The sequence below is a fragment of the Rattus norvegicus genome, chromosome 7, assembly GCF_036323735.1.
Source record: "Rattus norvegicus strain BN/NHsdMcwi chromosome 7, GRCr8, whole genome shotgun sequence".
NCBI classification, from domain to species: Eukaryota; Metazoa; Chordata; class Mammalia; order Rodentia; family Muridae; genus Rattus; species Rattus norvegicus.
This window is the reverse complement of record NC_086025.1, coordinates 42,979,579-42,994,282: the sequence shown is the minus strand read 5'-3', so window position 1 is coordinate 42,994,282 and position 14,704 is coordinate 42,979,579. Positions and strand designations below refer to the sequence as shown.

At 39.5% G+C, this 14,704-nt stretch overlaps 1 protein-coding gene across 6 annotated transcripts in view; it reads left to right on the top strand.

Annotated features, from left to right (window-relative positions):
• The window catches only part of Mettl25 (methyltransferase like 25), an 80,677-nt gene that overhangs the window by 35,328 nt on the left and 30,645 nt on the right, over nt 1-14,704 (top strand). For 5 of the 6 annotated variants that reach the window (NM_001108089.1, XM_039079101.2, XM_039079105.2 and 2 more), the window contains 3 exons: nt 4,118-4,212; nt 7,027-7,056; nt 8,044-8,117. In NM_001108089.1, coding sequence (NP_001101559.1) covers nt 4,118-4,212; nt 7,027-7,056; nt 8,044-8,117 — 199 coding nt within the window. Of the gene's footprint in view, nt 1-4,117; nt 4,213-7,026; nt 7,057-8,043; nt 8,118-14,704 lie in introns of those variants that run through there. The other variant, XR_010052971.1, reaches the window with a different exon arrangement.

The window sequence follows — 14,704 nt, the reverse complement described above, 5'->3', positions numbered from 1 at the left end:
TTTTACCATCTAGATTTTATTTATCATTCTAGGAGAGTCTGTTTACCTATTCCTAGACATGCAAGCATACTTTTATCTTGTATGTATTGCAAAGCAGTTGTACCTTTCATTATAAAACCATTGTTTGGGGGTGAGAGGATTTTTTTTTTTTTTTTGGTTCTTTTTTTCGGAGCTGGGGACCGAACCCAGGGCCTTGCGCTTCCTAGGCAAGCGCTCTACCACTGAGCTAAATCCCCAACCCCGATTTTTTTAAATATATTTGTACTTTTTCCTTTTATTTCACATGATATATTCTGATTACAGGTTCCTTTCCCTCCCACTTCCTCCCCACTTCCCCTCCTATCTGGGTCCACCATCTCCTTTCTGTCTTTAATTAGAAAAAAAAAAGACATGCTTTGAAGGGATAATAATAAAGATCATAAGATAAAAGACAAACTATCCTATGCACCCTCAGGAATCTTATAAAAGCACTATGCTGCCTCGGTTTCCATGAGTTCGTATATGCATAGATTGTATTGATTCCGATGGCCTTGTTTTCTTGGTATTCTCCGTTTCTTCTGGCTCCTATACTCTCTGCCTCTGATTCCCCCATTTGGAGTTCCCTGACCCTTGAGAGGAGGGACTTGATAGAGACATCCATTAAGGGCCGAGTGTTCCGTGGTCTCACTTTCTGCATGATGTGTGTCTGTGGGCCTCCACATCTGTCCCCATCTGCTGCAGGAGGAAGCTTTTCTGATGATGGCAGAACAAGGCACTGATCTTTGAGTATACCGACATGGCATAAGGAGTTGTTTAACTGCTTCTATTTTAATAACAGTGGTGTTTGGCTTTACCTTAGGTCCCTGGGCTTTCTAGTCTCAGGTCTTGGTCACCCAAGCAGTGTGGTGCATGATGGAGTGGGCCTAACGTCAGGTCAGATTTGGGTTGGTCACTCCTCCTAGCTTTGTGCCGCCATTGCCCTAGCATGTCTCCTAAGCAGGACATCAGTGTAGATCACAGGGTGTGGCTAGGTTGGTGTTTACATTTCTCCTTCGGTAGCTTCCCTGGGAATGGAGGCAGAGAGGAGCAGAGGCTACAGAGCTGAAGGAGAGTGAATGTCTGAAGCTCACTCACCTGACTCACAGAGCCATGTCTTTCCGTGGGAGGCATGGCTGGCAGGTTACCAGGGAATGCCTGCCGAAGTTGAAGGCTGGAATTCTGTGAGGAGTGGAGGCAGAGAAGTGTGGAGAAGCTCTGTGATCTACTAAGATGGAGGGCGTATGCTGCCTCTAGTGTCTGCCACAGAGCTGGGGATGAGAGTAAGGAGTGAGACAGACAGACAGACAGATAGAGACAGACGGAGAGACAGAGAGACAGACAGACAGAGACAGAGCGCGAGCAAGCACTGAAGACCTACAGTTAGCTTCCCTGCTTTCCTTGGGGGTTGGAGCTTTAGTATTTTGGAGGTGAGGCTGTTGTTTTGTTTCGTGTAAGAATCGGTGCTATATTCTTTAGTAAATAAACTGGCTTTCATACAGTTTTTCAGTGGGATAAGGTTGTTCGCTTATAGGTATTTGGTTGGGGTTTTAGAAAGAATTGAGAAATTGCTATTCTGTCAGGATTTTTGAGTTAAGGTATTCAGCTATTTGTGGAGAATATCTCATTAGAAGGATGGGGACTTTTGTTTACTTGTTTATGGTATTTCACGGAATCATCCACGATACGGTTGTTCCTCAGTTTCTGCAGGCTGTTGGTTACAGTCTCCTCCTAAAATGAAGTTGTCTAGTTCTTCATTTAAAGTAGTATAATGGCATTGCACAACCTATATAGAAAATCCTCTCTACCTTTAAACATCATTCAGAGATTAAGGAGACACCTAAATCTCATAAATGTAGATGTTATATAAAGAGATGTTATGCCATCTTGTTTAGGGAATAATGACATGGAAAAGTGTATTTGCCCATGTTCATTTAGTACAGACTGAAATTTTAAAAACATGTTACACGTTAGTTGATGTACCTACAGACATGGAAGATAGGAAACAGAGGCCAACCATAATCCCATAGCTTACTTTATCATTTGATTTACATTTCTGTTCAATTACTACATCCACTGAAAATAGATTTCTATAGTATTAGTACAGAACTATCTGCTTCCTGTTCTTTTAATGCTTTATGGGTATTCCCTCATCCCATGAGGTTTGCTTCTGAATAAGATCATATTGATGTGCAAGATTTACCTCACCCTAAGATTGCTAAGAAAAACTTGAGGAAACCTAATAGGTTCAGAATCAGAGTGAAAGTGGCCTAAACAGTGCAGAGGGATGTTTCTGTTTCAGTCCAAAGACAACAGCTAGAGATGGTGTGGGAGCTGTCCATTATAAACAGCTTCAGAAACTCCATGCACTGTGCCTCTAGTTTCTGTATCCGTTGGTCTACCACAGTAATCACATTCAGCTAGCGAAATAACGGAGAGAGGAGGAGTGTGTCCACCACATTTAGCATGAGTTTGCGTCCATTGCTACACACATTCAACTGGCCAAAGCCTCATCCTATAGGAGTAGTAACTATGAGAAACTGTGACTTTTAGTTGGATCTCAACTACTAAACCCTCCCTGTGCAAGAAACAAGGAGAGGATGGAATCAGTTTTTATTAGTAAGAGTTTGTTCTAATCACAGTAAATAAAGCAGCATACCTGCTCATTCTTTGCTGTAATATCTGGCTATGATAATCCTTCCATTAAGCAACAATCGATGTCACAGTTAAGTCATAAAATCTTGAGCAAGACTCAAACCATTTTTCCAGGTAATCTAAAACATAGAAATAGTCCAGGGAGCCCTGCAGTCTGGGAGGCTTCAAGGGCTTCATGACTCTTTGGTAACAGCAGGGAGATGGATCGGGAGTGTGCGTTGATACAGCTTACTGTCTGACAGCATGGACTCTCCAGTCGCACTGCCCATGTGACAGCGTATAAATCAACATGATGTCTTCACTCGGCTAAGTGCGGTTTCCCCATCTGAAATGTAGGGAGAGTAGTATACCTAGTCCATAGGATTGCTACAGAGACATCACACATTTACATTTAAAGCACTCACTGTAGTAGTTCATAGTATTGAATACCACATCAGTACTAGAATGATACATGTGCTCCAGCTGTGAAGGCAGGGGAAGAACCAGACTTTGAGTCTGGCTTTTGGTAAGGTGTGTTAATGAATTTTAATTTAATACCTCGATGATTTACTATCCACATAAAATTTAAACTTTATCTCTTTTAATCAAAATTCACCCAATCCTTTATAGTACAAACATTTCTTAGTAGAATAGACCTCTATTGCATTTTTCTTTAAAGAATTTTTTCCAAGTTGCAATGTATGTTTATCTCAATTTTTAATTATTTCTCACAATTTTAATAACATTAATATCTGTTTCTGAGGTCTCAATTTAAAATACAGATCGTTTCTTTGTTCTCACAGTGTAGTGGCTTTATCCGTGTAAGGTGTTTGAGCCTCAGCAGGTTGTGTCCATCTCAGTTGGTTGGCAGTAGAAATGTTGGGTTTTGTCGTCCTTGTTTAAACTGCATAAGTGCAATTGAACTAAATGGCAATGCACAAAAAATATTACGGCCTCTTAAAACAATGAAAAAATAAGAGCCCATACAGCTGTTCCATTCCAGAAAAGACACCACAGTGACAGGGAAGATGATGCTTCAGTGTTGTTAGGAATGAAGTCATACTGTTCTTCAATAAATTGCCAGCTGCTGTTTCTTCTTCCTCTTAGAAAGATGGGTCCGCAGTAAATGTCTAGTATGTCAGTGGTTGTCCCCTCTGGTTACACTAAGCAGGAAGACTGTTGAATTTTAAGTTGTTTTTGCTAAATCTTATATAAATAGTTTTTGGCAAATTGGTTAATATCAGATCTGAAGCTTACACACGAGGTAGCTGTTGCTGAGCAAATACATTTGATGACATTAACAAGCTGTCAGTTGACAAACGTGGAATGAACTGTTAAACATCTTGTCACCACTTCATCTTCATCACCGTGACTGCCTCAATGACTGCTTGGCTCTCAGAAGATTATTTATGGCCTTTGGAAGAGGAAAGAGTTTTATTTAAATAATCCTTATTTTTCCCATCTGCAGGATATGCTAAAGAAAACTGGGGATTTCCAATGTGCCACTATCTGAAAGAGGAGAGATGGTGCTGTGGCCGTAATGCGAGAATGTCAGCATGTTTGGTACGTCTGTATCCTAGACACGTGAGAACTTTATCCAGATGTTATATAGTTCATTATTTTTGGCAACGATTGTTTAACAACCATTAATGTTCCTGAACATTGCAATTTGTGAGAAACATGATAAAGGTATCCACCCATCCACTTTACATGTGGTATCACAGAAAAGTTTATATGTGGCTGTCTTATTTATGAAATGAAGGGCATCAACTGTGGGTCTTAACCGAGGAATTAGTTCAGCACTTTATTATATATAGCATGATGGTGTCTGTATATTTGTAAAAGTCTTTGCATATTCTAACTTTTTATAGAATAGGAAAATATTTAATTTAATTTAACTGTTTAATTTAACTAGTCAAAAGCTTTATTTCGTTTGATTTGAATGGTGTCCCTAAGTATAGAACATTTTAACCCTTACCATGATTTGTCCCATATTACCATGCGAGCTTACAAAAGGGCAAGCTAAAGGTGAATGTTATCACCAGAAAGCTTAGATGATGCAGTTAGTTTGGGAGAATGAATCTAGAAGACTAAATTGGAGAACCAAGACCATAGTTAATTATAGAATTATATTCTTAAATATTCTGGGCATAGTGCTCTTACCATTTATGCAAAAAAAATTACAATAACTGAGATGTGAAATGGCTTACCTGAACTAATCATTGCACTGTATATATGTGGGCATCACAATGTGTTGCTTTACATAGATGTAGAGTAAGTTTTTAAAAATAAGATATACTTGGTTGAACAGTTTGGTTAATTCCCAACCATTATATAAATGAATTCTCTCGAAGCCTGTTGTTTCTACATTACTCGTCTGCTGTTACATGAATCTAAGAGGTTGTTGTATCCTGTGAACAGCTTAGAGATCTAGTTCTTCTCAAATGATTTTCTTACGTAGCACAGTTAACATACTTGTTTGGAAATTTCTCTTCTTTCTTCATTTTATGCGTAAATGAAACACACTGAAAATGTTAGAATAACAATCATTCTTAGAAGGTCATGATCGAGGCGTGCTGCTCACCAGGCATAGACCTAAAGGCAAAACATTGAAATGGACTTTTTGAGGGGAGTTAACTTGATATACATTTGTTGTGTAACATACATGGAAGCACGTTTTCATACAGTGAGCATCCTCCACCCAATCTGTGTGGCATGAGGAACAGAGAACTGAGTAACAGGTTAAATAACAAGGTTGGCTTCCGTCACTTGCTGACTGGCCTCAGTTTCAGGTAAGCTATTGCTCATGATGACGCCAGTGATCCTGTGTGTGTGTAAAAGCTGCACTGACACAAGATAGACGGTACTGTTCATTTTAACTCAAAAGGAGTTCATTTCAGCTATAGCTCAAACCTATTTATGGAAACCTAGAAACCTGAGGCAAAACACACATCAGTTATACTTTATCTGTCTTTGTTTGGAGTGTTTCTAATTAAACTTTAAAAACAAAATTTTAATTAAATACTTAATACCCAATAAATGTGTAAATGCATATCTAAGAAGTTAAAAGTTTTATATATAAATTATATGGTAAATGTCATATATATTCAATATGATTATTAAAAGTGTTTGTCCTAAAATATCTGAATTCTTAAGTATAAATGTAGAAAATTAACAAAGATTCATATAAGTGAGGTATACTGTTCTATTGATTATATCTGTGTTACTGTGACTATAATACCTAACAGTAATAGTGCAAATAATAGTGCAAGAAAGCTTTATTTTGGCTCACAGTTTCAGGGGGGTCTCAATTCATTGTGGCAGGGAAGGCAGAGGAAGGCAGGGGAAGGCAGCCTAGTTCATGTTAGTAAGGGCACAGTGTTCACACCACGGCACATCGGGAAGCAGAGGCACCATGACTAACCAGAGACTGTGTATAACCTTTTGAAGGTTTCCATCAGCTGACTGTCTCTGATAGAGCTTCCCAAAATAATAACAGCACCAAGTAAGCATTCAAAACACAATGAAACACTGCACACTTAGCACGTTCCACTTCCTCTGACATTAGACCGTATGAAAGTTCATGTGACACACAGATTCTGTTTTTCCCCTAAAATGTTCTTCCACCTGCAGTTTGTCTGTGTTTGTTTGGGAAAGATGAAATTAAGAGATCATGGGGATAGCTAACTGGTAGAATACGTACGTAGTTAACAAGAACCTGGGTTTAATTTCCAACACTGGAGGAAAGCTAAAATTTCATGTCCCATAAACTATAAGATATCACAACGAAACCCTAACCCTAACCCCTAACCCCTAACCCCTAACCCTAACCCAACCCTAACCCTAACCCTAACCCTAACCCCTAACCCCTAACCCTAACCCAACCCTAACCCTAACCCTAACCCCTACCCCTAACCCCTAACCCTAACCCTTACCCTAACTCTAACCTAACCCTAACCTCTAACCCTAAAAAAAAAAAAAAAAGATATCAGAGCGAAGTTTGTCAATACATCTGTGATTATCATATGTACGAGCAGCTCTGGATTTGTTTGTCTGGGCCTACTAAATACCAGTCAGACTCTGCCATATTTCCTGCTAATTCCTTCTACAATTCAGAGTGTATAATCAGAATATGAATGTTTGTATGTATGACACGTTTCCATTATAAATTAGTCCTAATTTATACAGGCATATAAGGTGACATTCTTTAATAATATTAATGCTTTTAACTGTGTAAACTTACATGTTATCTCTTAATTAATCTTTTTCACTTAATCTTTTTGCTTGTCACTATTGCAAATCCTTGTAGAGTATATTTATAAATCTCATAAGACTAAATATGTCAGCTGACTTTGTCTTGTTTCTTTCTTCTTTAAGGCATTGGAACGGGTTGTAGTTGGCCAAGGGGTAAGTGAGAGTGTTTAATGTAGCTAATGAACGAATATAGTTTTTCTCTCAAGCCCTCTCAAGACTTGACCTGTTGTTGAACTTGAAACCTGGTGGATTTTAATAAATATCACCTCTGCCTGTCATCGCTGCACATTCAAGTATATACATGCTCTGTGTGTTTAAATTAAAGTGAACTTTCAGCATGATACATTAAGGTTTGAGGAAAGTTTACCCTTTGCCCTAGTCCTATGTATCACATAAAAAATACATGTGTCAGAGGATACACGCTCTTGTTTTTTCCTCATTTAAAATACACCGTAAGTGTTAGGTGGATTTATTACTTGTGAAAAAAGGAAAAGTCAATTCTAAGACACATCCAGTTTATGCCTAGAAAAGCCAAGCACAAACTGCTTGAAAAGTGTTGATTTTCTTTCCCCTCCCTCCCGTCTGTACTCACCAAGATGGCTCAGACTAGTTATTCAAAGAATGAGCATTGGAAGGCACTCCCTCCATTTCTCTTGGGAAACAACTGTAAAGCTTTATTTGCTCACGGTAACTTGAGAATAATCATTGATTTTGTCCCGTTTGGTTTTCTCTGTGAATTTTATTTATGTATATTATCTTATTTAAAATGCAAATGTGTATCATAGTTTGTCATTACTTTCTTATTCAACTCTTATTTTTTATAAAATATACATTTATTTACAAAGTACCTTTTTATAATATATATGAGTGTATATATATGTATATATATTATCTTAATATAAAGGAAAAATTATCATCTACTCTGTAGCTATGCAGAAATTTGTAAGCAATTTGTAAGTAACAATATTTCAAACGAGTAAATTTACCAAAATACTTGGCATTGCAGGAGGACACTATAATGTCTTCCTCTATTTAACAACCAGGTCAGGCTTATAATGTTTACTATACCCTAAGTCTGTAGAATTAATCTTGTTTCTGGGTTTCATTTATTCTAATACATATATCTGCATTTTTTTTCAGCTACCTACTGAATCACTCTTCTATCGTGCTGTTCTTCAGAATATTATTAAGGATTGTTATGGCATCAGCAAATGGTATGAGAATTTTATTTTGTCATTTTTGCTGGGGCCCAGAGATAGTTTACCTATTACATGAAATACCTTTGGTTCAATAGCAAGCAATCAAACAACTAGTAAATAAATAAAATACCTGTGTTAAATTGTTAGATGAGTAGGTTTTTTTTAATATTTGGGTTAATTTTTGAAGGGTAAATTATAATTAGTTTTAGTTATTCTTTGAAAAAAATAAAACATTTTGAAGGAAGAACATTGAGTTTATTAATGGTTACTAAAGGATAATCAGTGTGACCCAGAGTTGGCCCAAGCAAAAAGGAGCCAGAGTCTCCCTAACCTTCGTCACATTTCATCATCTGCAACAGTGGAATGATAGTGCCAGCCTCAGGGATTTTCCGCAGGCGAGAAAGAGTGTGACCGTGAAAGTACAGCAGAGAGTGCAGTGGCAGCCAGTCAGTTGGAGATAGGAGATACTGGTCCCTCCATTAGTTGTTCTGTTGGTCTTAAGGGGCTTGGATAATCCTCCCAGTGAAGCTTTGTGACTAAGGCAGACATTTCCCTTTCCCTTCTCTGTGGCACACACCGGCACTCAGATAGTATATGAGAGGCCATCAGAAACGCAAGACATCATGATTCAACTGGGCTCAAACCAAGGTATTGGGTCACCAATAGAAGCCCTTATGAAGGCAAATACCCAGGTTTACCAGGCAAATACTCAGCTTCCATTGAGTTGCTTTTACATTGAACAGGGCATCTTTTGATGTTGCTGAACTCATGGGACCGCAGAGCAGAAAGATTCAGTGAGGAAAACTGGGGCCTGAAGGTAGAAGGGTATACTCTTTCAGTGTCAGGGAAGTTTGTACAATGTCTTGTGAGCATTTTCAACCCTCTATCTTATTCCATACCCAACTTTTTGCCCCTTCCCCCTTTCCTCACATTAAGGTTAATTTGTGCTGCCCTAGTAATCTTGGATGTGTGTCCTTACACTAGAGTGTAGTTGACTTTCCAGACAGGACTACACTAACTAACCCTTCCTTTCCTAGCAGATACCAAGTGCTAATAATGCTCAGTTAGGAGAGGAGCTTTGCGCCCACTTGCCCTCTCCATACTAGAATTTAGACTGGCTTCAGCTGCATGGTCTTGCGTATGCTGTCATAGCTGCTCTAAGTTCACATGTGCAGCTGTCCTGCTGCGTCCACAGACACTGTCTTCTTAGAATCATCCAACTTAAATTCTTCTGTCCCCCTCATTGGTAGGGTCCTGTGATTAAGGCTAAGGCTGAAGAGAAAACTGGCACTCTAACCTCTGGTGAAAAGATGACCTTCTCACTAACAACTTAGCCTTACAGAGACCACAGGAAAAGCTCCATTTCCTCTCTATCAAGCTTCCCAGCACTGATTAGTTGCCCCTGTTTCTTTCCCCTATCAAACATGGTAAAATAAAAATTGAGAATTTACACTGTTTCTCAGCAGTAACCAGGTACTCCAGTGTCAGTGATCTAACTTGGGTCATAGCAGTAGCAAGGATGAACATAGCAGTAGCATGTAGAGTATCCATAGAGACCGACTCTGCGGATGTTTATAGCACTTCACTCATAGACGTACAAACTGAAGGAAACGAGCTCCTATCAGGGACCGCTCACTGGGCAACAAAATAGAACAAAATAGTTATATACAACAACCTGGCTGAAGCTCCAGAGAACTGTGTTAGAGAAAAAACCCAATTATAAAGTAAATGTAGTATGATTCTGCTTCTACTCATTCTTGGGGATGGAACATAGCTCAGTGGAGGAACAGTTTTCTAGTATGCACAGGCCATGGGCTTTGTCCCAGTCCCACAACAGGGCAAGGTGTTGGGGACAAAAAGTCTACCCATTCAGTATGTTCTTGAAATGACAAAGTTGTAGAAGTTGCAACATACTGCTGGTTTGGAGCGGGGGGGAATGAAGGTAGGGTGGGAAGGGAAAAGGGAGAAGGTAGGGTGGGAAGGGAAAGGGGAGAAGGTAGGGTGGGAAGGGAAAGGGGAGAAGGTAGGGTGGGAAGGAGTGGCTGTGGCTGTAAGACTGCAGACGAAGCGACCCTGATGTAATGGAAATGCGGTCTAGGCTGTTAGAATCAGAATCCACTGCTTTACCATCTTGAGGCATGGCAAGCTACATTAAGGGTTTACTTAGACATCTTCCTTCTTACAACTTTGTGTGATCTCATATTTTATGATAAAATTCACTAAAAACAGTGGGAGACAGAAATACAACAGTGGCCCACGTAAAAATCCTAGGTGTAAATAATAAGGTAACAGTAAATGACCAAAATTAAGAAAAAGGAGGGTAGCGCATGACTTTGAAAGACAGAGGCACGTTTGGAAAGTCTGTTTCAATAGATGTATGCAGCAGAACAAAACCTACAAAGTATTAAACAGAAGATCTCAGGACGGTAGTCAGATTTTCAGAAAGATGATTCTTTACCCAGGCATCATTTAAAAGCATATTTAAAAGCTATTTTTAAATAGCACTAAAATCTTAACTAAAAATTCAGCCATATCTAGACCTGGGCATGGTCAAACACACCATAACCCCAGCTAATCAAGAGACTAAGGCAAGAGTATTAAAGTTTATTGCCAGACTAGACTATATAGGGAAATTCTCCCCGAATGATCGGAAAAGAGAAAGAGAAATAGTATGTCTAATTAGAAGCCTAACCGGTAATTGAAGACACACATGAGGAATACAACAAGAGAAAAATGTATGTCTGAAAAACCAAACAGCAAGCTCTCCAGCGGATTAGAAGCTCCCTGTGACCCAGTGCCTTTAAGGGCTAACCCAGAGCATGGATGTGTGAGTGCACACACACAATTTACCAAAACGTACACAAGAAGGCTGGATACCTAATAAAGCTAAGACAGTCATGAAGGGGAGGGAGGTGAAGGAGAGGGAGGGACATGTTGTCCTCATGGTAGAAGCTTTATACAAGGGAAGGAATGAGGTGGCAGGATGGCACGGCAGTGTCTGAAGGAGTCTCGTGTTCTTTGGAAGTTTTACACATAACTGTAGTGCTGTGTTTTAGTAATCGTGCATATCCATCCTTCACTGGCTGCTCCATCCCTACGCATTTTCCCTGTCCCTCGTACCCTTCTCAGCAAGTCCCCCTCCTCGCCCTTTGTATACTATGACCCCTGAGTTAGCTGGTGCTTCCTGTGTGATTGTGGATGTGGGGTTACTTACTGGCCATGACTAACTTTCCAGTGATGATACAACTGAAGAAAATGATACCCACTCACCAGCAGCCCTCACTATCTGCTGTCTAAGACTAGGCCTTAAAACCTCTTCTTGGAAAGGAGTTTTAAAAAGAACTCATCCTGTGAAAACTGAAGATCTCATAGCACCCATCTTAATCTTTTGCAAAAACAACACCCTAAGGTAAAACCTACCCCATGGTCCATCTCTTAAGAACCCCACTGCCTGTCACATCATCCAAGAGAACACCAGGCTTCCAGGACCTACGCTCCAGGGCCCGAGCCACCAGACAGCATGAGCTTAACTTGATTGAACTCTGTGTGTAAGCTTTGGAGTTCAAAACCCCCAAAATACTGTGACTTAATCTTTTTACATTTTGTTTAGTTTTCTTTGTTAACTCCATTAAATTATCCTCAGGTAAAAAGTTATTATAGAATGCCTGCAGCATTATTCTCTAACTTTCTCTGTGTAATTGCTTGTACAGTCTTAAGATTGAAGTCACTGTTTTTCATTAACTTACCCATTACATTTTATTCTATTATACTTTTAGCACTCAGTGCACTTAAAAGTCAATAACTCGTAGAAATTCCTTTATTTCATTATCTGGAAATTTCGTACCAGAAAAGGAATTTCACAAGGTAAAAATCTCTTACAGCGCTTACACGAGTCAGGAAGATAGAGTATATACACTACATACACTACAGACACACAGCTCATTCACTCGCATCCTTATTTTTGCAGTGTTGGGATGAACCCACACATGCTAGGCAAACATTTTACTGCTGGAGTCCATCACTACTGTTGTATCCATATCAGTCTCTTCTGTAATGAGAGCCATAAGAAGCAGATCGTTTTATTCTATTGTAAATTATGACTCACCAAGTTTAATCTTATTTTTTCTTTTAGTCTTACCAAATAGTAAAGTGAAAACCCAGATCTTTAAAACTTTCTCACAAAATTACAGCAGAACCTTTAATCTGCACTGTATAGTCAAGTTAAAATTAAAAGGACTGTATCTTTTAAACTGAAATGTAATTTAAAGATTTACAAAGAACCATCTCATGATGTTTGAAGTCTTTAATGTGTATCAGCATGTAAAAGGTACCAGGTGAGTCCGTGGCTCTCTGGTGGTGCTGGAGAAGCTGAGGCTTGTACGTTCTATTGTGTGCTTGCATTCATTTATTCTGTGTACGGCTGCTTCACCATTCCTCAAAGTGCACCCCTTGGTTGGTTGGAGAGTGTGTGTGCCAACACCGTGCTCGTAGGGTTGTAATCAGGGAGGAGCGTATGAGTGGTGTTGTGTTGCCTCGAGTAGAATCTTAATTAGGTCTAATGCAGTCATTTCTATTAAAAGAAAGAACACATCCTCCTTAGCATGCTGACTGTGCTTTATTCTCACACAGGCCCCTTTAATCTGCCCTGAATTTCCTCTGTTGTTTTTCAACCACTATGTTTTTCTAACTTATTGAAAATATTTGATAATTCTTCACCTTTACATAGCCAATCTAAAAGATATTCATTGTCACATTCAAAGCCACTTCTAATCTCTCTCTCTCTCTCTCTCTCTCTCTCTCTCTCTCTCTCTTTGTCTCTCCCCCCCCCCTCTCTCTCTCACACACACACACACACACACACACACACACACACACACACACACATCTTTCCATTTAGTAGATTCCTTGCTTTCTGAGCAGCTGCTCGTGCACCCTGGCTGTACTAGATTATCGCATTCTTGTTTGACTGTTTTGTGTCTCCTGTGCTTTTTGGAACACTTTGATCTACCTGGTATATTCTCTTACCCACTTCTGCCACTTCTTTCCCCTAGAACATGCAGCAGATGGAATCCTTAGTGTCCTTTTAACTCCACACGATGCTTTATTTTTTACCATTTTTTTAAACCTTTCTGCCCACTGTACTATAATAACTGACTTCTAATGATTTTCATACTAAAATGATTTGTCCTTCTCCACAGCCACCTGGTGAACTCCTAATGGCCACAGTCCTGTGAAATGAGAAGTCCTCCTCAGATCACATTTCCTTTATTGATCTTCTCCCAACTCACTTGTAGTCGTCCATGCTTCCTTTCCTTTACAAAAATATGTAAACGGACTGGTACTACTTTTCTTTTTCTTTTATTTTTCTTTTTTTTTTTGCATTTATTTTTCTCTTTTTTTAAAATTTTTTATTATTTATTTCTTTACTTATATTTCAAAGGTTATTCCCCTTCCCAGTTTTCTGTCCATAAGCCCCCATTCCCTCCCCTCCCCCTCCCCAGTACGGGTTTTCTCCATATACATCCCCCTTATTGCCCTCCCCCATATTCTCCTGCACTGGGGGTCCAATCTTCATAAGACAAAGAGCTTTCCCTTCCACTGGTGCCCCACAAGGCTATTCTCTGCTACATATGCAGTTGGAGCCCTGGGTCAGTCCATGTGTAGTCTTTCGGTAGTGGTTTAGTCCCTGGAAGCTCTGGTTGGTTGGCATTGTTGTTTTTTATTGAGTTGCAAGCTCCTTCAACTCTTTCAATCCTTCCTATAATTCCCTCCAAAAGGGTCCTATTCTCAGTTCAGTGGTTTGCTGCTATTGACCTCTATATTAGACATGCTCTGGATGTGTCTCTCAGGAGAGATCTATATCCAGTCCCTTTCTGCCTCCATTTTTTAGCTTCATCAATTTTATCTAGTTTTGGTGGCTGTATATATATGGGCCACATGTGTGGCAGGCTCTGAATGGCCATTCCTTGAGTCACTGCTCTATACTTTGATTCCATATCCCCTCCTATGGATATTTTCCCCCTTTTAAGAAGGAGTGGGAGCATCTGCATTTTGGTCATCCTTCTTGAGCTTCCTGTGGTCTGTAGATTGCATCTTGGGTAATTTGAGCTTTTTGGCTAATATCCACTTATCAATGAATGCATGCCAAATGTGTTTTTCTGTGATTGAGTAACCTCACTCAGGATATTTTCTAGTTCATTCCATTTGCCTATGAATTTCATGAACTCATTGTTTTTGATAGCTGAGTAGTACTCCATTGTGTAGATGTACCACATTTTTTTAATCCATTCCCCTGTTGAAGGGAAGCTGAGTTATATTCAGCTTCTGGCTATTATAAATAAAGCTACTATGAACATAGTGGAGCATGTGTCTTTGTTGTATGTTGGAGCATCTTTTGAGTATATACCTAAGGGAGGTATAGCTGGGTCCTCAGGTAGTTCAATGTCCAATTTTCTGAGGAACCTCCAGACTGATTTCCAGAGTGGTTGTACCAGTCTGCAATCCCACCAACAATAAAGGAGTGTTCCTCTTTCTCCATATCCTCGCCAGCATCTGCTGTCACCTGAGATTTTTATCTTAGCCATTCTGACTGGGGTGAGGTG